At 40.4% G+C, this 20,209-nt stretch overlaps 1 protein-coding gene across 8 annotated transcripts in view; it reads right to left on the reverse strand.

Annotated features, from left to right (window-relative positions):
* Window positions 1-20,209, reverse strand: part of LOC105197035 (transcription factor Sox-3) — a 413,519-nt gene that overhangs the window by 141,653 nt on the left and 251,657 nt on the right. Inside the window, exon 1 of one of the 8 annotated variants that reach the window (XR_850796.3) lies at window positions 2,175-5,266. The exons of 2 other annotated variants lie outside the window; for them this stretch is intronic. Coding sequence is in view for 4 of the 6 variants with exons in the window: in XM_026137726.2 (XP_025993511.1) it covers window positions 2,175-3,610 (1,436 nt within the window). In the remaining 2 variants the exon portion in view is untranslated. Of the gene's footprint in view, window positions 1-2,174; window positions 5,287-20,209 lie in introns of those variants that run through there. 5 more of the 8 variants (XR_003269041.2, XM_026137726.2, XM_026137727.2 and 2 more) reach the window with 5 other exon arrangements.

The raw sequence follows: 20,209 nt of genomic DNA on the forward strand, positions 1-20,209 counted from the left end.
AAACCCACTATAAACCTCTTATATTTCAAACGCTTATCAAACATATGCTTTCTATCCATTCTATTATATAACACGTAATCAGGTTTTTTTTTAAGTACATGAGCAAATCCTGCTCATAAGAAGTGCTCGAAGGGTGACTAAAATTCATATGTATCTTAAAAGTTCGCAAGAAGAGTATAAATAAATATGAATCATGTTTCGATGAATATTTTCTAAGCTACGAAAAATTAGACACGAGTATATCGGATTTTACATGCGCTTAAATAACATAGATAAGTCCAACTTTATTTTCGCCTCAACGTCGACAGTTACTCAAATGTCTAATTATATTCAGTAAAGTTCACAACATGTTTATCAAGCGCGTTAGATTTTTGCACCTTGGTGCGAGGTAGTAAATCGACGTTTCATGCTTTCTTCCCCGACGTTGCCGACGTCCCGACTCCGGCACACGCCGCCGGTCTATAATTTTCTAGCGTAATGATATCTTGCAAGTTCCACCTTACTAACTCTTGAAATAGTAATAATCGTGCGCGAATAAGCGACTAGTCGCGCATTTCAGATGTAAGAACGAGCGAATCATAGATCATCGTTTTAGTAGATAATTAGAGTGTGTTGATAGTATAGGTCCAGAAGCATTGTCACGATAGCATATGCAATATTATCATTTGCTCTAGCGATAGAAAAACGTGAGTGCTCGCATCATGAAATACATAAATGTGAGAATATATCCTATTGGAAAACGAGGAGACGGATAGTACTTATAGCATTGCACGCTCGTTTGACGGGGGAGAAATAATTCTTGGACGAAACATTCATAACACGACACTCACGAATTACTTGTATGTACGGAGTACAGGAGATCTTTGTAATAAATTCGATTTAAAGCCAAGAGTTGCGTAACGAAGGAATTTACATTGAAGAAATAACTGCTGTAAAATTTACAATAACGTGGCAAGTTTAAAGAACTTTTGAGTTTGAAATCGAAGATAAAAAATTCTAATAATAAAACCTTATATATAAAATACGAATTAAAATGTAGATCTCCTGCGAACTCCGAACTCTGCTCGAGTTACGAATTTCACGAAGATCGATGATTTTCGTGAGTGACATTCGCGAAGATCATCGATGATTCTCGTTATTTATAACTCAAGCGAACAGTGCAATCGTCGTTGAACCGGGATAAACCGCGCTACGTTTGTCGTACCCGTCGGGCATCGATATCAAAAGGTTAGCATTGTAAATTTGACGTGTGTACTTGAATTGTCCGCTGATATATCTCACCGTTTACGACCCAAAACATCTTTCCCTTTAAATGTAAATATTATGTTTGGCTCGTGGTAAGAATATTTCGCGGCAGAATCTATATCAATAATATTGTAATAGAAACGTTTATATTGAAAAGTTGCACATTAAAAAGCTCTTGATTGAGGAAAGTGTAAAAATAGCAGAGACGCGCCAAAAATTTAATAGAAATAGAAAAAATACGAGAAATGAATGAAAAACGTTGTAAAACTCGCCAACTGAATATTTAAATCATCTTCTTTAAATCATCTTATATTATTGTCATCCCAGTCGACACAATTTGTAGCTGAATATAATTTGGGGGAATAATACTTTATATAACAAATATTTCGTGATATTTATATCATAAATTACTTGTATCTATTACTTTCTTTATATAATATGAATGTGCAAACGCTACATATTATTTTTACAAGTATGTGATGCTTCAATATATAGAATTTAAACATTGGAATTATATGATATTATGCAAAACAGTTGTTAATTATAATAAGATGATACAAATATATTATCATTATTTTTTAAAAAGAGCGAAGTTATAATTACAATATTGCTGCAACTTTCACATTGTATAAAACATGATACCGAAACTGATGGTTATTATACAGTAAACACGCAACTGTATCGACTGGGACGTAAACAAAGCGTTTCCGTAGGAGTTTCACACACACATTTTAAAATCGACCGTAAAATATACGGGACACGACCGACGGGGACCAAGTGTCGCGGTTTATCCCGGCTGGACGACTCTAAGAAGCTACTCGCAAGCAAACATAGGCGAGGAGAAGGAATGTGGCGTGTGTGAGAGAGAAGAGAGAGAGAGAGAGAGAGAGAGAAAAGCCTCTGTTTCTATATATTTAACGATAGCTTACATATGTGCAATCGGCTGCATGGCCCCGTGACGATGCGCCAAAGAGTCGGGCGACGGACCCGGGGAGTAGACGCTGCCGCCGTGTTGCACAACTCCCTGCTCGACGCCCCCTGGCAGGTACATCGAGATCATCTGCCCGAGATCGCCTTGCGATGCCTGGTGCGCCTGCTGCTGACCCATGTACTCTCGCTTGACCGGCTGGCCGGCTGGACCGGCCGCTCCCGTGGTCGTCGGGCCGCCGGTCGGCGTCGGCGTGTGTATGCCACCGCCGCTCGCCGGACTCGTCGGCTCGGACTTTATGCTGCTGCCACTAGGACTGTGGCTGGACAACTGAGAACCCGATTGCGCCTGATGATACGGGGACGGTGAGCCTCCGGGTACGGTGGTACCGCCGTAGCCACCGTATCCATTCATGTAGCTGTTTATGGGACTTGGACTCCCACCGCCCATATGGTGACCCATCGAATCATACCTAGGATAGGCGACGGCCGAGGCGGCCGCTGCACCACCCATATGACTGCCGTACGCTACGTGTTGCTGATACGCGGTAGTCGGATCGTGCATCATGTAACCGTTGGGCATGTAGCCGTTGGGCATCTGATACACGTCACGTGGTAACTGCGGCTGCTGCGGTCCGCCGCCAGCTCCGACTTGCCGTTGATCAACGCCGAGCATTCCGCCGACACCGGCGACACTTCCGCCGAGTGGAAACTTGTCCTTCTTTATCAAGGTCTTTGTCTTGCGGCGCGGTCTGTATTTGTAATCCGGATGTTCCTTCATGTGTACGGCGCGCAGCCGCTTCGCCTCATCGATGAACGGACGTTTCTCGGTCTCGCTGAGTAGTTTCCATTCGGCGCCAAGGCGCTTCGATATCTCGGAATTGTGCATCTTGGGATTTTCTTGGGCCATTTTGCGACGTTGTCCACGCGACCATACCATAAAGGCGTTCATCGGCCTCTTCACGCGGTCCATGTTGTTATTCTTGGCGTTGGAGGAATTGCTGGGGTTGTTCGGGTTGTTCGGATTGCTGTGATTGTTGGCTTGATGCTGCGACTGCTGTTGCTGCTGCTGCGTCTGCTGATGTTGGTGGTGCTGTTGCTGGTGGGCTGCGTTCTGTTGCGCTGCCATTTGAGCGTGCATGCTCTGCTGCTGCTGTTGCTGCTGCTGCTGCTGCTGCTGAACGGCCGCGGCAGCGACGGCTACCTGCATGGATGTATAATGGTGCGATGACTGGTGATGGTGCTGCAGACCCAGGCTGAGGCCACTCGCGCTGACCGCGGGTGGACTACCCGACAGCCCGGAGCTATGCACTATCGAGCCTATAGAGCCGTATGCCATCCCCGTATGGTGGCCCATCGGCGATACACCCTGATGCGGATGCGGTGGCATCTGAGCGTGCAGACTGCCGCCCTTCATGTCCGTCTCCATCGTGTGCATCTCTTCCTGCCTGTGCCCGTACAGTTTGCTGCTCTTTTCTGGTACTGTTCGACGTCAAGAAAATCAACAGGACACGCCGAAAAGAAAAAATGTCAATCGATGACCACCGGTGGCTGGCCCGTCGCACAAGCCACGACGATCACCACCGGTTACTTCCTTAAACGTTTTCACCTCCGCGCGCGAAGCGATGACATGAAAGTCGATCCAAGGCGAATTATCCGAGTCACCGGTAATAATCACTACTAGGACACACTACGTAAGAACGCTCCGAGAGTGGGCGTCGTGCACCGTGTTTCCTGATCCACCGGCGTTACAAGATCGATCGATCGCACGATCGCGTGGGCTTATGTCGGTCGAGCGATGTGGCGGCCACGGGAGTGACCATTCCGTTGAGGATCTACGTATCACCAGATCCTACGATCGAGATCTCTTCGCTCTTTTGCGCAGCGCCCGAATATAGAATCGCGAGCGAGCACTGTTCACGAGGCGATCAACCCCACGCGGACACGGTCTCGGTGGAGAACGACACTCGCGATCGTCATACTACCGGTACTACAGTTCTGCGCACGTCGTTTCATTCGGTATTCCTTTTTCCTTCTTCTTTTTACTTTTTTTTCTCTCCGAAAATCACCGGAGCGAGCCTCGAGCGATCCGTGAGTCACAGAGTCCGTGCGAGAACTGACGGCACTGTCACTTTCTTCTTCCCCTCTTCACTGCTAGTCTCTCACCACTCTTCGTGCCATTCGCCAGCTACTCTGACTGGCTGCGAGCCACCGTACGCTCGACGAATCGCGTCACGACAATGCGGCAACGACGCGCCAACTAAACGCAAGTGCTACGGAGCGGCGGTCTCCTTTGAAATGAAACGATGGCACCCTCTAAACGCGCAATTAGAAAGACAGATCGACGTGAAAACCGATCGGACCGATCACAAGTGTCACAGTCTCTGTCTTCGAGAATCCCTCGGTTTTGTTTTGTTTTGTTTTTTTTTTCACCCGCGTATGCACTTCACCGTCAACGAGAACTGTCAACCCTGTGCGACGGGTTCTTCAAACCGCCAAAACACGCAAAAACTACTAAAAGCGATGACGTTGCTTTTATATTTACGCTATATCGCAACGTTCCCGGTCGTCCCGCTTCCACCGTGCTGGACGTCAACGACAACGAAGAATATAGCTCGAATGCAGAAGAAACGAAACAACTTCCACTCTCTACGAGAGAACGAAACTAAGTGAGGCGCTTCCATATACCTTGGGGTCGGAGCTCACTTCCTGCCGAAGGCGGCCGTCCCCCTTCTTCCAGGGAAACGCGCCCCTCTCCGTGGATCCTACCACGGGACAAAGTGGGGGATCATGCCCGACCGATGTACTGCGCCTCGCACGCACCGCGGGCAATCGATTGGCAAGCGTGCCTGCCATCATTTCCGTCGACCAATCGGCCGGCTCGCTCGCCACGGAGGCGGCGCCATTGCCTCGTGACGTCACACGGCGAACATGACCGACCTCTCGCGGTGATGCCGCTGGCTCGGCGTTCTCGTTCCCTTTCCCTTACTTCTCGTCCATACCCCACGCCATCGTCATCCTCTCCTCTCCGTCTGTCCCTCTCGCGCTCCGCTTCGTGCACAGGACGGCAACGACGTTTCTACCTTGCTTTTTCGCGCGCCGCGAAATCGGCTACCCGTCGGGCGCATATACCGCTACGCGGCCACCGCCGCCGCCGTCCGCGGCATCAAGCAGCGCCGGTGCAAACGTGCATGCACGCGTCCGCGCGACTTAATATGTTCCTTTGGACGCGACCCGGACGCTGCGCGATGCGTTACACATGTATGCGTCGACGTTGATGCACGAGTAAGTCGAACGCACGCGTATGTGCAATTTCCAATGAGTTTCTTGAAAATTTAAAAATCTAATAGATATATGCAAACAGATTAGATGCAATATTGTAACGCTGCTGTTAAAATAAAGTTAGAGTAGCGCGACATCACCTGCACAGCACATGAAACATTTTTCCACCCGAGGGATGTCGCATGGACATCCATGCGACGTCCCTCGAATGATATAGATATAGATTGTGGGCATAACAGAATCAGAATAACTCATTTTAAACTAATATTTGAGCAATTTTATCTTGTGAAAGATATTCTCACGATCTTTGTTAGAAAATGGAAAAATGCGAGACTTATTTTCCGCAATTCACATCACGTGCAATGTGTCATCGTCCATCGTATCTTATCAGTTTATTTGTTTTTTTTTCTTGCGAAAGTATTTGCCTTTCCTCTCGGTTTTCCTTAATATAATAATTCCTCCTTCGAATTCAACGTAAAATTCCGAATTATATTTCACTACACTTTATTACCGCTCGACACATGTATATTTAAACAAAATTTGAAGTTTGTAATAAGAATTTCGCACCCTCCGTCTTCCCATGCTCATCCGTCGGACGTTCGAATCCACAAAACTCGCCGAAATCGTTATCGTACGGCCTCCGTTTAAACGCGGCGTCTTCGTTTCAGCGTGCTGCGTGTTGCGGGACCTGTTGCCGCGCGACGACGCGACGAAAAGGAGAAGAGACGCGGAGACGAGTTGGCTTCTGGCGGTAGTATACGTGACAGATAAACGATAAAACTACGCACTTTTGTGCTTCATCGACGATATCAGAGAAAGAGATATTATTAAGAGGAGCGACGATCTTTCTAGAATCGACGCGTAAATGCACTCGAAAACCATGTTGTCTCGTTTCAAGTGTAACATATGTATCTTCTTCATTTCGAAAGATAATTATCGTAATTGCATTCTCATCGAAAGATTGTTTACCCACACTCTGATTACTGTAATTACATCAATTTTACAAATAATCTAGAGTGCTCTCGATCTTGATGCGCGATCATCGTGATTGCGATGACATTATTATTTCGCAATTCGTTCTTGAGAACGACGGTCTTTCGTGCAATTGCAGCGTGCATCGATCGTAGCTGCAAGTCACTTATCCGATATCTCGATAAGCTTTTATCACTGCGATATCGGATCAAAACAATAACAGGAATTAAGCGTGTGTTCTGCGAATATAAAACGTATCTAAATGTCTGCGTAGCAAATTCGATTATTTTAGTTTATACAAATTGCTCGTGTTAGAGCTATCGAATAATCACGAAAGCAGTTAATAATAAATTGATGCGTAAACAATATTGATTATAATTCAGCGTCGCCACTATAAATGTTTGAAGGAAATTTCATTTTAATTGGATCCTGGTGATGGAAAAGAAGTACTAATTTAATTAAGACAAACATTATATGTTATATTTACAGGTTTACGTGTTTATCGAAATTAAAATAAATCTGTTATAAAACAAAGTTTTTTTTTTGTAAACGAACAAAACTTTCTTTTAAAACTTAAATTTATGACTTTGTTTTGAGTTTTTAAATCATGTCAGGTAATAGCCGAACATCCGGTATTAGCAGGTAGCAAAGGTAGAAAGCAAAGAGATACTCGGTTTCAGCAAACAAGATTTTAGAGGACACAAGACCGAAAAATAGTTACTTTTCATTAACGTCGAGTCTTCTTTTGAAAATAAATAAATGAATTTGTCGTAACACTCGTCTGCCGAAATGATAGATGCAAGACAGGCGACACAAAAGATGAAATTTATGTCATTTATCTTATTTTTTTAGCTCCATTGTTCTTTTTACTTCAAATTTATACCTTTATTATACCAGATCTTTGCTACTTAGAAATGTGTTAAGCCATTAGATGTCATTTTAATTTCACAGAGTATTTTCAGAGATTTCAATTTTTAAAGAATATATACATATACTGTTAAACTTTACTATCTCATTATTTCAGATAAAATGAAATTAGTTACATCATTGTTAATTAAATGGACTCGCGCAGTGATCACGCAAACTTCAGTCATATATCTCAACAACATAATAAACTACAAATTAGATGTTTGATCACGGATGATGTGCATCCATAAAAATCGGCGAGAACGCCTCTCGCGCGCGTATGATTTGCTCGCGCAACAGCGGCATTAGGCCGAAATGCCACAAGTGGCACATAAACCGTGCGGAATAAGTGGATTGATAGGTCGTTACCGTTGAAAGAAGATAGAGCGGATCGCACGATACACGTAGAAAGCTGAAGGTAAAGGAGAAAAGCGAGAGAAAGAGAGAGAGAGAACATACAATAAGTCGGAGTCCGACAATGGGATACCGCGGGCGGTCTTTGTGATTCAAATCAATGTTTGCGATACTCGATGGCGCACTGCCTTTGTAGCACCGGGCTTTCCTAGGCTTCTCGCGTATACGTGTACGCTCGCACACGGCATACGCCGCACGTATACTCGCACACACATGCACACAGAGCCTATCTGTCCTATCGCGTGCGCGCGCACGCATGTATCGAGGTCGCGTATGTACGTGCGCGAATATACGTGTGCACCGACGATGCCGGCGCATCCACCGTGCGACATGAGAAAGCTCATTGTACGTCCCGGCGCATAGACGCACTCGAAAACCAGAATCCTGAACGGTCCCCCGATCGATCTCCTTCTACCCGCACAAATGGGCCGACCGTCTCGTGCCGCGCTCGCGTTCATTCATATCCGACCGACGCGTTCGGGAACCGAGACCTTTGGTTTCGCGATTACGTTCCCCTCGCGACGCACATCGATTTTCGCGACGCGCGAACCGCGCGTCTCTTCGCTGCGCGAAAGCGAAATCCTTTCTCGTTACTATCCATTGTTGCGGTGAGACCGGCCCTCCTAAATCTGGTGCACGAGCGCCAAATTACTTGTACGCAATTTTGCTGGAAATTCTTTCTTAATAGTCACCCCATTCTTTTTTTGCATAAACGCGATGATAGTAGAAGCAAAGATAGTATAATAAAGGTAAAAAATCTGACGTAAAAAGGGGTAGAGTAACGAAGTAAAAAAAAAGAAGTAAAAAACGTGACACGCTTGACTTTTTATTTTTATGGCTAGCATCTACCATTTGTGTTACAATAATAAATTTCTATTTTTACCTCAGATAATTTTACATCCTAGTTAAAAGTTATTGTTATTAACTTCATACTATATATTATTGATTGCTCTATAATTTATTAATACGGACATTATGTCAATTTGATATTTTCCATAAAAAAAAAGTAAGAAGAGGAACCAAGAAAATATGAAATAAATGAAAAAAAGTGCATTAAACAGTTTATTGTGATAGCATGTCTAACAAATGAAGAAATTAGTTAATAAAATGCTTTTGTGTGGCGGGTTTTTGGGATTAAATATTTACAAAGAATTGTATATTTAAAGATTAAAAAAAAATAGTTAAAGAAAGAATTGAAACATGTTATGTAATACTTCCCCATTTTATAACAAATTAAATTAAGTCACTATCACATAAAGTCGAAATTGTTTCCTTTTGTAAAATTATTAAAAATGATAATATTTGTATTATATATTATATATATGTATATATATAATATATATTATTTATTGTTTAATATATAAGTGCGAAAATTTAATAAAGTATTTTTTAATAAAAATGATAATAAACATTTATGAAAATATGATATAAACTTTTCACTGTATAAACATAAAGATATTAATAGCGTATAATACTTTTTAACGCAAACCTCATTCAAAAACTCATTATTTTAAATTTATAAACTTTTAGCATACTTGACTGATTTCATAATGTAAATGATCACTTGGAATATTTTCTGTTAGTTTTCTGCTAGTTTAACAGATCCATATTATGAATATACGAGTCATAATTTCTTTTTCCATATGCACAATATAGATATTAGGTCTCAAAATCTTCGAATTCATCTTCGAATGAAAGATACAAATGGATTGTGAATCATTAACATTCTTCCTTTCCTACCTGTGAAACTTATTTCTGTATTTTTGCCTTTTTGTGCGAGGATCACGTGTCACTTAAATTTACCGGAATCATTTGTCATTGTCACAGAAACGACAAGTTAACAGTCATTTCAAGTAATCTGCTTACGTGCTGCATAGACTAAATGTATCATAGCTGTTTGTATCAGTGCTGAAAAACTACTGCTTATTAAATATTGCTCATTTCAACATCTCGCTGACCGCTTTTTGCATTAAAATAAACTTCAATTCATCGAACTTGAAGCGCCGTCAAACTCCGCGTCAAAGTAAAGAAAGAAGAGGATACTGAGTGAGGGGGAATACACGATCGCGCGATACGCGGGCGAATTCGTAGGCGTCCGATTGTCAACAGGTGATAGCATTGGGCCAGGCCCTCTTAGAACTCAAGTAACGAGAGAAAGGGAGATTGTGTGTGTGTGTGTGTGTGTGTGTGTATGTGTGTGTATGGGTGCACGGAGAAGAGAAAGGAGAAAGGTTGGTAGAGGGGCGGGGAGGGGGCGAGATCGAGCGAAAATCAGGGGGTGGTTGCGTCGGGGAGAGAACGGTGCAGAAGGGTAGCCAACAAAGTCTTTATCGTTTCGAGGACCGATTACAAAGCTCGATTGTTGCCATTCTTCGGAATCCAAATAATCTCTCGCTTGTCCGAACCACAGGCGAGCAGCCATTGAGATAGAAATTTACAGTCGTTGGTTTTACCAAGTAGCTATTAATCCTTTTCCTATCACAAGAAGCTCGACAAAGCTATACATCTTTTTTTTTTAAAGAGAGCCAGCAATAAAGAAATTTATTATGAGCACTTTTGCTCTGAAATTCACTCGGCTATACACTCAGCTATTACATCTTCGCAATTATCTAACTACGAAGTAGTAAGATAAGGAAGTTTAAAGTCGATATCGACAAAATCAAAATTTCGTCAGCAGAACAATTTTTAAGAAAACTATTTCAAAATATTTAACAGTTTCCAATAAATAATATAGTTTTATAATAATAAACAATATAATATAAATAATGTAATTTTAAAAGATCAGAAAAAATCGTTTCCCCCTCTCATTTTCCGCGGATGTTCTCAGTTAAGAGTGAATTATTCTAAAAATTTATTAGAAAAATTCAACTTACAGATGAATTTTTTCAATAAATTTTATTTCCCCAGGGAAAAGAACCAAAAAAATTCGCAGCAAAATTGAAAAGGTTTTTTTTCGAGCTTTTAAAACTGTAATAAATAATTTAGTAAATAATTCAATAAATCAATATTTGAAAAATATTTCGATAAACGCAGTATATACAACAGTCATGCTAGTTGTAACGTTTCAATCGGTTGCTTTACTGTAGTCAGGTCATCCCTTTTCCTGTTTGTTTAACGTCGACACGCAAAAAATGTTTCTTTGGTTAAATAAAAAGTTACACATGGCATGTTGCAAAATTTATCACGGTAGTTTTTTTTATAAATTAGGTACATCGAAAAGAAATGCATAGTAAACTAGAAAGTTGGAACGGAAACAGTTACATTTTACAAAAAAAAGGTTCAAGGACAAACTGATTTTATTACCTGCGTGAAAAGAAAACTTTGTTTTAATTTATCTCACCGCCGTAAAAAGGAAAGTGCAAGGTAAAGGTTATAAAACTGTCAGTTATTTTTTTTTATAGCTTCGAAAGGGAAATAAATTTATAACGGAGAAAACTTGGAGGAGAGAAATTTCTACGCTTTAAGTGAAATATCGTCAAATAGTTTCTAATGGCGTAAAGCAGTTTAGCCAGTTGAGCTAAATATTATTGATAAAATATTTTGATATTGTAGAGAAAAACCAAACGTCTCGGGACAAGAAGCGAAAGACTGAACTCGCGGACGCGCTAGTTCGCACTTTATATAATAGTTTTATATATCGGCGAAATCAAAAGGACAGCGGTCTTTTGCTCGCTAAAGGGCGGTCGATATTTTGGCGGAAAATATCTGTAGGATCTAGACAATTTGCGAAATTATCTTAATCTCACAAAAACAATTCGCAGCTTGACACGCTAGCCAGCCACTATTATTGTGGCGCTTCAAAGCCACCAATTGCGCACGTGTTCTGATCGGCGATCTCTTTGTTGGTCCTACAATGTACTATTTGACAGATAATAATATAGTTCCGATATAATCGGTTAGACTTTTCTGTCGCAGCGATCATTCGAGCTAATAATGAAGATATAATGCTATTGCTATACATAATAATAATAATAATTGTATTATATATATAGGTGTATCTAATTATGTTATACATATTTAACGCGACAGTCGTTAGGGTAGAAATATATATATATATATATATATATATATATATATAATCGACAAAGGAGCAATACAATGGCCGTCGGAAGTAGACCACCGTTAAGTGCGAAATAGGTATTGATTTTTTCTTGAGACTTGAAGATTCTCTATTACTGAGCGGTAACAATAGTTGGTCAAAAGTTGCTGAAATCAGAAGCCACCTATTTATTATTGTTCATATTATCACTCGTGTCAAACTTCTCAACTTTGAGACTACTTCGTATTCATGATCGTACTTTCCTTTAAAACCTATTTTTTGAGAATTTCTCACTTTAGGGCAAGGCACTGTATTATCTACGAACAGAGTGGTATCCTAGAGTTCAACTTTTCAACAAGATTATACGCTTACAAAAGATCCACGAAGAATGAAGTTATACATCGCATACACCTAACGTTTCAACATCTTTCTTTATAAATAATGTTAAACTCTCGAAATTATCAGAGAGAAATAAATAAATAATTTTTAGCTTTATTAAAAGATCCATGTTTTTTGTATTTGTTATACTGAAAATGGCAAAACGTTCAAGATCATTTTAAATTCGAAATAAAGCTGGCAATTTTGAACAAGAAGAAACTTGCGCGCAAACACTCTCATTAACCCTTTAATTATTTATCTTTTTTTTATGAATCAAATCTTTTAATCAAATCCAATTTTACAAATTTTATTAACAGAAAAAATTGAATTGATCTCATTAAAATAAGCAGAATCATAGAAAAAAAACGATTCTTTTTTTTACATTGAAAATTTTATAAGAGATACTTTGCGTTAACTTTTACGCGGGCGTAACATGGAGTTCGCGTTTCTTCTCGACTACGTAACCGTGCGTGAAAGCCCGGATCCCGGATCGGTCTCTCGCGTCCCGCAGGACCGCGCGGCGGGCACAGGTGTACAAATAAATTGCGCGGGCATACTGATTGCGCGTAGCTACGGCACCTCGCTGCACCGGCTCGGTCGGCCGACCGTTCTGGCTGCATCATTCTCCCTGATTGCTAAACGATGCGCGCAACTGCTCGCTCGCTCGCTCGCTCGCGCGAGCTCGCAACTCTCTCGCGGGCCTCCGCGCACGATTAAATACATCCGCGCAAATCAGGATCTCATTGCGCTGTCAACGGCCAATGGGCACAACCGCCGGTCTACGCCGCACGTCCGTTTTGACGACATAATCTCTCTCTTGCCGTACCCCATCTCTCCCCCTCCCCCCGCGCGTCGCCCTCGCCTCTTCCGCCTCTCTTTTCTGGTTCCCGACATCGAAACGCTTTTTTCTTTCTTGCATTGCAAAATCTGCACTGCAACCGGATAGCCTTCGCAGCCGCACGATGCAATATCCCGTCGGCCAATTTAAATGTTCGTCGAACTCGTCTTCGAAGATGCCTGGCTGTTGGATTCTCTTTCTACTAGAAATTGATATGAATCCGAATTGTACATGGAAGGAACAATTTTGTTGAATTACAGATCTGAAACTAATTATATAGTCGATTACTCGAAAAAGAAGCGTTTAATGTTTAAATATTGAAATGCTTTGCTTCTGTCTCTGTTTTTTAAATACTTGAAAGTGTTTTAATTTTAAACGATGTTTAGATTTTAAATATGTACTAAAACGTTTAAAACTGAAATTTTTAATAGCCGTAAACGTTTTGGTGTCTCAAATTTAAACATCGTTCTAAAACTAAAATATTTTTAAGCGTCTAAAAAACGAAGACAAAAATCAAAGATTTTAATATCTTAAAATTAAACACTTTTTTTTTAAGTGCATTTAAAAAGTTGTATCAAATGTTTGATTTGGCTGCTAGAATGTCAAAACTGTTTTGCAGTAAAACATTATCATGCATCATCACATGTCCTACTTAATGAATTATTTTGATGACTCAATATAAAATTATTTTCTGATCTGCACCCAACTGAATATTTAGATGCTACAATTAAAATTGTTGTTTTCGTGCAAATCATCGTTATATTACATCGAGAAATCTGAAATCGAGAGACCCCCCTCATCGATTCTTCTGCACCTTACAGAAATCACATAGAAAGAAAATTTGTACGGTGCGATTGATGCGGCTCGTGCGTTTCGCTAAAGTGACGATTCACACTGGCGAAAGTACGGGCGGAATTGCTTTTATGTTTGTTTTGATGCGACGTTCTATTTTTACGGCGAGGGTCGCGGGCCGGCGTGTCACAATAGTCGAGTCGTTTGGAAACGTCCGGTATTATTGCGACGATCGATCCATCGACACGCTCCGGAATCCACGTCGAAATTCAGTGCGCGACGGGAAATGACAATGGCACCCTTCATACGCGGCCCACCATCTTACGACACTTAATTCGCGCTACGTCTGTCACCTGCCGGCAACACGACGTCCGCGCCGCGCGACACGGTTCTCCCGGTCGCATTCAAGAAACCTCGAGGAGATTCGTTCCGCGTACGCGAACGTCATCCAACGCGCCTGGAATTTCAATACGTGCCCCGGCTAAAACGTATCCCGATTCGCGAATCGTGGATACGTACGCACACATATGTGTATGACCCGCGAGAAATCTTGCGCGGTAAATTTTTAACAAACACCAGCGTTCCTCTTAACGCGACAGATTACGCCCACACGAAGAGATAAGAATTTCCATCACCGCGGGGAGAGAAAAAGATTACGAGTATTAGCCATAAATATGGTTCATTCAGCTATATCGCATGCTTAATATAGCCACTTGTACAGCCATGTCGTATTAATAATTGCAACCGTGCGATTATGGATGGCTCAACATTGTTAATGACAACATATCCGTTAGCTTAGACTGAAAGTAACAATAAGTATACGTTACATGTACTATACATTTCGAGTAAAAGTTTTCTCTGAAAGAATGTTTTGAAATATAAGCTGAGAATATATTTTAATTTATAACAGTTTTTTTTTTAAGAGTCAGCAATTGTTCAGAAGACATAAAGCCACGGCAGGCAAAAAAACTTGAGCAGTAAAATTTAGGAAGTAAGAGAATGAGCCAATCACAGCCAAGAATTTAAGGCGTAACGTAGGCGGTAGCAAATCCAATCCGTCGATTTATTTACTATTTATGTTTTACTGCTTGAGTTTTTTTTTGTGCCATAGCATTTACGATCATAGTCGTACAATTTGTCATGTACTTCATCCGAACGTATCTACTTAGCTATTTGTATAGTTGCATTTTACATATCGACGGATTAATATGTTAAGATCGCTGTTACATACAAAAGATATAGTTGTATTATTAATTAATCTTTAACTATATAAGTATAGTTATCAATCGCTTGCGATTTCTCTCCGTATTACATGTTTATATTCTTCAAATCCTCGAAACAGAAAGCCATGATTGCGTTATCGTTAAAAGTAATTGCAGGTTGTACAACGGAACGACAAAAGTCATTATCGTTTTGGAAACGCTTTTAATCGTGCGGAAATATTTAAGAAAGAAATTTTAAGAAAAAATAACTTTATTTAAGAAAAAATACTTGGTCATAAATATTTTTTATCTCATTGAAATGAAAAAAAAGCAGAGATATTTTTATCTCGTTAAACATAGACTCGTTGGCCATGTCAATATTCCCACGTTATCGTGCGAGACGCAACGACGCCGGGGCAACGAGAGCGGAGAATCACTGCGACAGGTCAGGCCCCTTTTCGCAAGGGCCCCCCCTCAATACGGAGGCCCTCTGCTCCACATAGCCGAGCATGAACCTCGCCGAGGTGTACCGTGAAGAGGGTACGCTCGAGGGTTTCTGGATCGTCAACGGGGAATGGCGGGGAGAGGGGGGAGGGGGAAGCCGAGACCGGGGACCCCTTCGATATTTATTGCAGGGATGCGTGCCGGGCAGATATTATTATTTGTACCACGCGCATAATTCAAGCCGGTCGTTAAAATTATTTTATTACTTGTTCTACACGCCGCCGCTCCCAGATTCCGCGCGGTCACCCTCGTACACGGTGTTCCTTCGCCATCCGTGGGAGCATCTTCGCGATGGCTGCGTTTTTGCGATCGATTGAAATCGTTAAAAAGCAAGTGAGCCGCGCATAAAACAAGAGTATCAATTGATCCGTCAGTTTACTTTTTAATTATAAGTCAATTATGCGAAAGGCTATTGCAAATGTTTGTTCGTTCATTCATTTTCAGAATTATCGAATAGAATTTTTAGCATTTTTTTTTTACACCTAGAGAAAAGTTATGTAAAAATGAATGAAATCGTTTCTTTAACTTGGTTTTTTCAAGTTGAAGTAAAAATACTTTTGAGGAAAATAGAATTTATTTATGATTTCGCGAAATGACATTATTAGCTTTTCTTCAAGTAAATAAATTATTTGTTTAATTTAAACGATTTAAATGATTTTTTAATTAAAAAAAATACTGGCAAACATGTAAGGAATAATTTAGTTGTTCCAGTTTTAAAAATGTATATTTCTTTCATTAAAAAAAAACATTTGCGTCGCACAAACTGTTTCTTTAATTCTAATCAAAGGAAAAAGCAACCAAAATACTTCTTCAAATCAAAGAAACTTTTCTTTAATCGCACAGCAATGCACCAATTTTATTGACTCAACTTTTTTTTATTCGAAGAAACTTTTCTTTGAATGTAATTAATATATTGTATACATATATGTTATTACTGCAAATACCAATAATATTAATGTTTTTCAACAGTTATCATTTGAAACTAAACATTTCTAACGAGACAGAAAAATAATTAACTGCAACGTGTATTTGATAAAAATACTTTGAATTAAAATAAGGTAACGTGCAAATTGCAAATGTACGTGATGGGAGCAAGTCGTGGTCTTCGAGATCAACTGATACATATCGATTACGGCATTTTTAAGATTCCTCGACTGACGTTGCGCTGCGGTAAGAGAGATATATACGTATATAAGAACATATATAAATGCCACCTGTCGCAAAGCATATTCACCATCAACGCCTCGGGAGAATAAAGAGAAAAGCGCACTGGATTCATCGGAGCCGGCGAGGTACGGCCCAAAATAGGTCGCTAATACAGCTCCGCCACCGTACGGAGGCTGCCCGGCTGGTTTCTCCTCTCTTTCTTTCTCAACGTCACTTTCCGCAGAACGGGTTCCTGCAGATCGTTATTGAAACGAACGACACGCCGGTCAACGGCAGGGGCGTATCTGGTCGGACGCCTCGGGTCGAGAGCGTCGTTCCGAGCGCTTTTCTTCGGCGAGGAGGCGAGGAGCGCGCGCAAAGTGGCGTGACGAGTGGCGGGACCAGAATCTCGACGAGCGGCGAGCCTCTCACGTGGAGTAACTTAAAGTCGTATCAATCTCATTTATGCCAATTTTCGTGTCTCGTGTGGTCGTCCCTGTTCCTGGTGAACGAGGGGCTCCCCTTCTCGTCGCTCTCTCTTTCTCTCTCGACGGCCGTGCGTTATTGGCGACGAGCCGTCGTCGTCGTCGTCGTCGTCGTCGTCGTCGTCTGCGAGTGTGTCTGCGATGCGACACACGTTTTCAAGACATTTTCATGATAATCGAAGGTGGGTTCTGGGGTGTCGTTGGTACCGCGACACGTTCCTGCGTATGCAAATCGCGCGTGGAATCAGTAGCTACCACCGGGCCAGCGGGAGCCGATTTATCGCGCCCTCCCGGATCGATTATTCATCGATCGAACTCGTTTGTCGACTCGATTAATCTCCATGAAAAATGTGACGATTTCCCGTACCTCTAGATATAAGCGAGAACGAGATAATTTACGCACCGACCGCGAGACTCGCGCGGATAATTGATCGTTGTTTACCAATGTTCCCCCTCCCGAGGGAGGCATGCGGCGAAATCGTCGACCCCATGTTTGTACGCGTATTGATTTTAACTACTCTCTTACAAGTTTTTACATCAAATATTATGTTATACGAGCTAATTAAAATAGATTTCCCACACGCATGATTTCATTGTTGCCAATTAACGATACGATTTGACGCTCGCGCGCGCGCGCGCGCGCACATTATTACGGTTCTCGGTTATTCTTGTTAATGCCTTCGAATTAAATCCGTCAATAGCGTGTATGCCGCAGATTATTTTTAATACCTCTAGATAATTCGCGTGTGCGAGCGAGCTCATGAAAAAACCGTATGCGACACACGAGCCATATATCCAAGACGTCTATATGTATTCGTACCCTGAACAGCGTCAAGAACGAAGGGTACGCCGGGTAGTACCCTCGTCACGATCGTCATCGAGGTGACAGGTAAATACAGAGAACCGGGGTCTACCCTCCAGAGGATATACAATATACGTTCACGAGCCAAGTAGGAGAAAGGAGAAGGGGTGGATCGGACGGGGGGCGGAAGGAGAGGGAGAGAGGGGAGGGCATACGTTCGTAAACGAGAATTAAATCCGAGACGACGTTCCCGTTTATTCGAGATACGCTCCTTGTTGTGACCCAGACGAAATCGTGCGTGCAAGACGATCGAGAGAGCGGGTAATCGTTTAACACAACGCTACGTATTCTTTGTAAATTCAGACTCGGCTGAGAATCATATGAGAGACAATAACACTTGGTGTCAGTAACCGAGAACTCTCTTTCTCTCTTTTTCTCTTTCTCTCTTTCTCTGATCGCGTTTTGATAACTTTATCAATGTTTAAGAAATCTGGCCCTCGAGATTTGCGTCAGTAACATAAAAAGTTACTTGAAAGTTTTATTAAAAAGTTTTATGGGGGAAAGAGGGTTCAGATGCGAGTTAGCATCGCTCATTATTAAATTAATTTCCAATTTAATGAACGTGATGTTACCAATTCTTGTTCGACTTAGAATTTTATTATGATCAAAAAATCTATTCGGCAAGTTTGTTGAACTTGAAAAGGTATATAAAATCATAAACAAAACAATAAAAATCAGCATTAAGATCTAGCTATGATCGTCGTTAAGGCACCTCATTTATATTGTGTTTTCACATTATCGGTCGAATAAGTTCTCTAAAATACAAAGTTATGCATATCACAGGATATTGGGAGATTACTTTATGCTCGGATTCACTAAATATTGTAATCTTGGAGGGAAAACTCGATTAGAAGAGACAACTCTTGCGAATGACACATTTCCATCAGAAACAAAGTTATGTTCAAACTGAAAAATTTACTGGTCTGTTATTAACAAAATCAGAATGGAAGACGTATTTGCAACAAAGCACCAATTCTCCTTTATCTCAAGTTTTCACTCAAGTCTGAAAATATGTGTAAAAGATGATAAAATTGTGGCAAAGTAATATCAAATAAATCAAATAATCTTATGTACAATCTTATATATAGTCACGAAACTATAAATTGTCCGCGGACATACGAGATATTAGAAATTTATTTTATGTGCTACAAATCCAAAGTATACTTTTGATGGAAATACACAACTAGCAAAAGTTTTAATTTACATATTGTTTTTTTCTAAAAAATTAGAATGTTTGGTGAATTTGTAGCATGAACTTCCATATTGTGCACATAAACAATTAATTTCGTAACTGTATATATGTATGTATGTAGGTACGTATTAATCTACGGTATAATATGAATCGCGTCCACTAAAGGTCTCGCAAACAAAATTCTGAGTGTACCACACAGTGCGCACCATTACATACGCTGGAAGCATCTCGCCTCCAACGTGTGTAATGGTGCGCACTGTGTGGTGCACTTGAAATTTTGTATACGCAAGGGCATATTCACATTTCAGGTAGAGAGGAAGAGGCAATACGTACATCAGTGATTGGTTATATACAACATTTTTTTCTATGTATGCAAGTATATACATAAAAGAAAGTATTAAACGTTAGTAATTAAAATTAATATATTCTCTCTAATCGTTTCGTATAAAAGTAAGAAATTATATTCTTGCTTATATATAATTTAATTTTCTTTAAAAAAATGTTAATCTTAAATTTCAGTAAATATTACATTTTTATTTTAATATGTTAATAATCATCTGTGAAGAGCACAATATGATAGCTTGAATAATAATAATACTAGTTTTAAAAAGTCGGAAAAAATCGGAGCTTTTCAATTTTTCCGCGGATTTTTCTCGGTTGTGGCTAAATCTTTTTCAAAAATTTATTGGAAAAATTCATCTATAAGGTAAAAAATTTTGCTTCCATTAAAAAAGGAACCGAGAAAATCCATAGAAAAATTGAAAAGCTCGGATTTTTTCCAAGTTTTTAAAAATATTATAGCATTATTATTATTAAAACCATCATGTTGTGCTTTTCAGATGACTATTATAATACTAAAATAAAAATACAATATTTACTGAAAAATTTAAGATTATCTAATTGAAAAAAATCAAATTATATATAAGCAAAAATAGAACTTCTTACGTTTATATGAAACAATTATTGAAGAGAATACATTAGTTGTAATTCATTGATATTTGATACTGTTTTTTCTATGTATGCGT

This window comes from Solenopsis invicta, chromosome 9 (genome assembly GCF_016802725.1).
Source record: "Solenopsis invicta isolate M01_SB chromosome 9, UNIL_Sinv_3.0, whole genome shotgun sequence".
Lineage (NCBI taxonomy): Eukaryota > Metazoa > Arthropoda > Insecta > Hymenoptera > Formicidae > Solenopsis > Solenopsis invicta.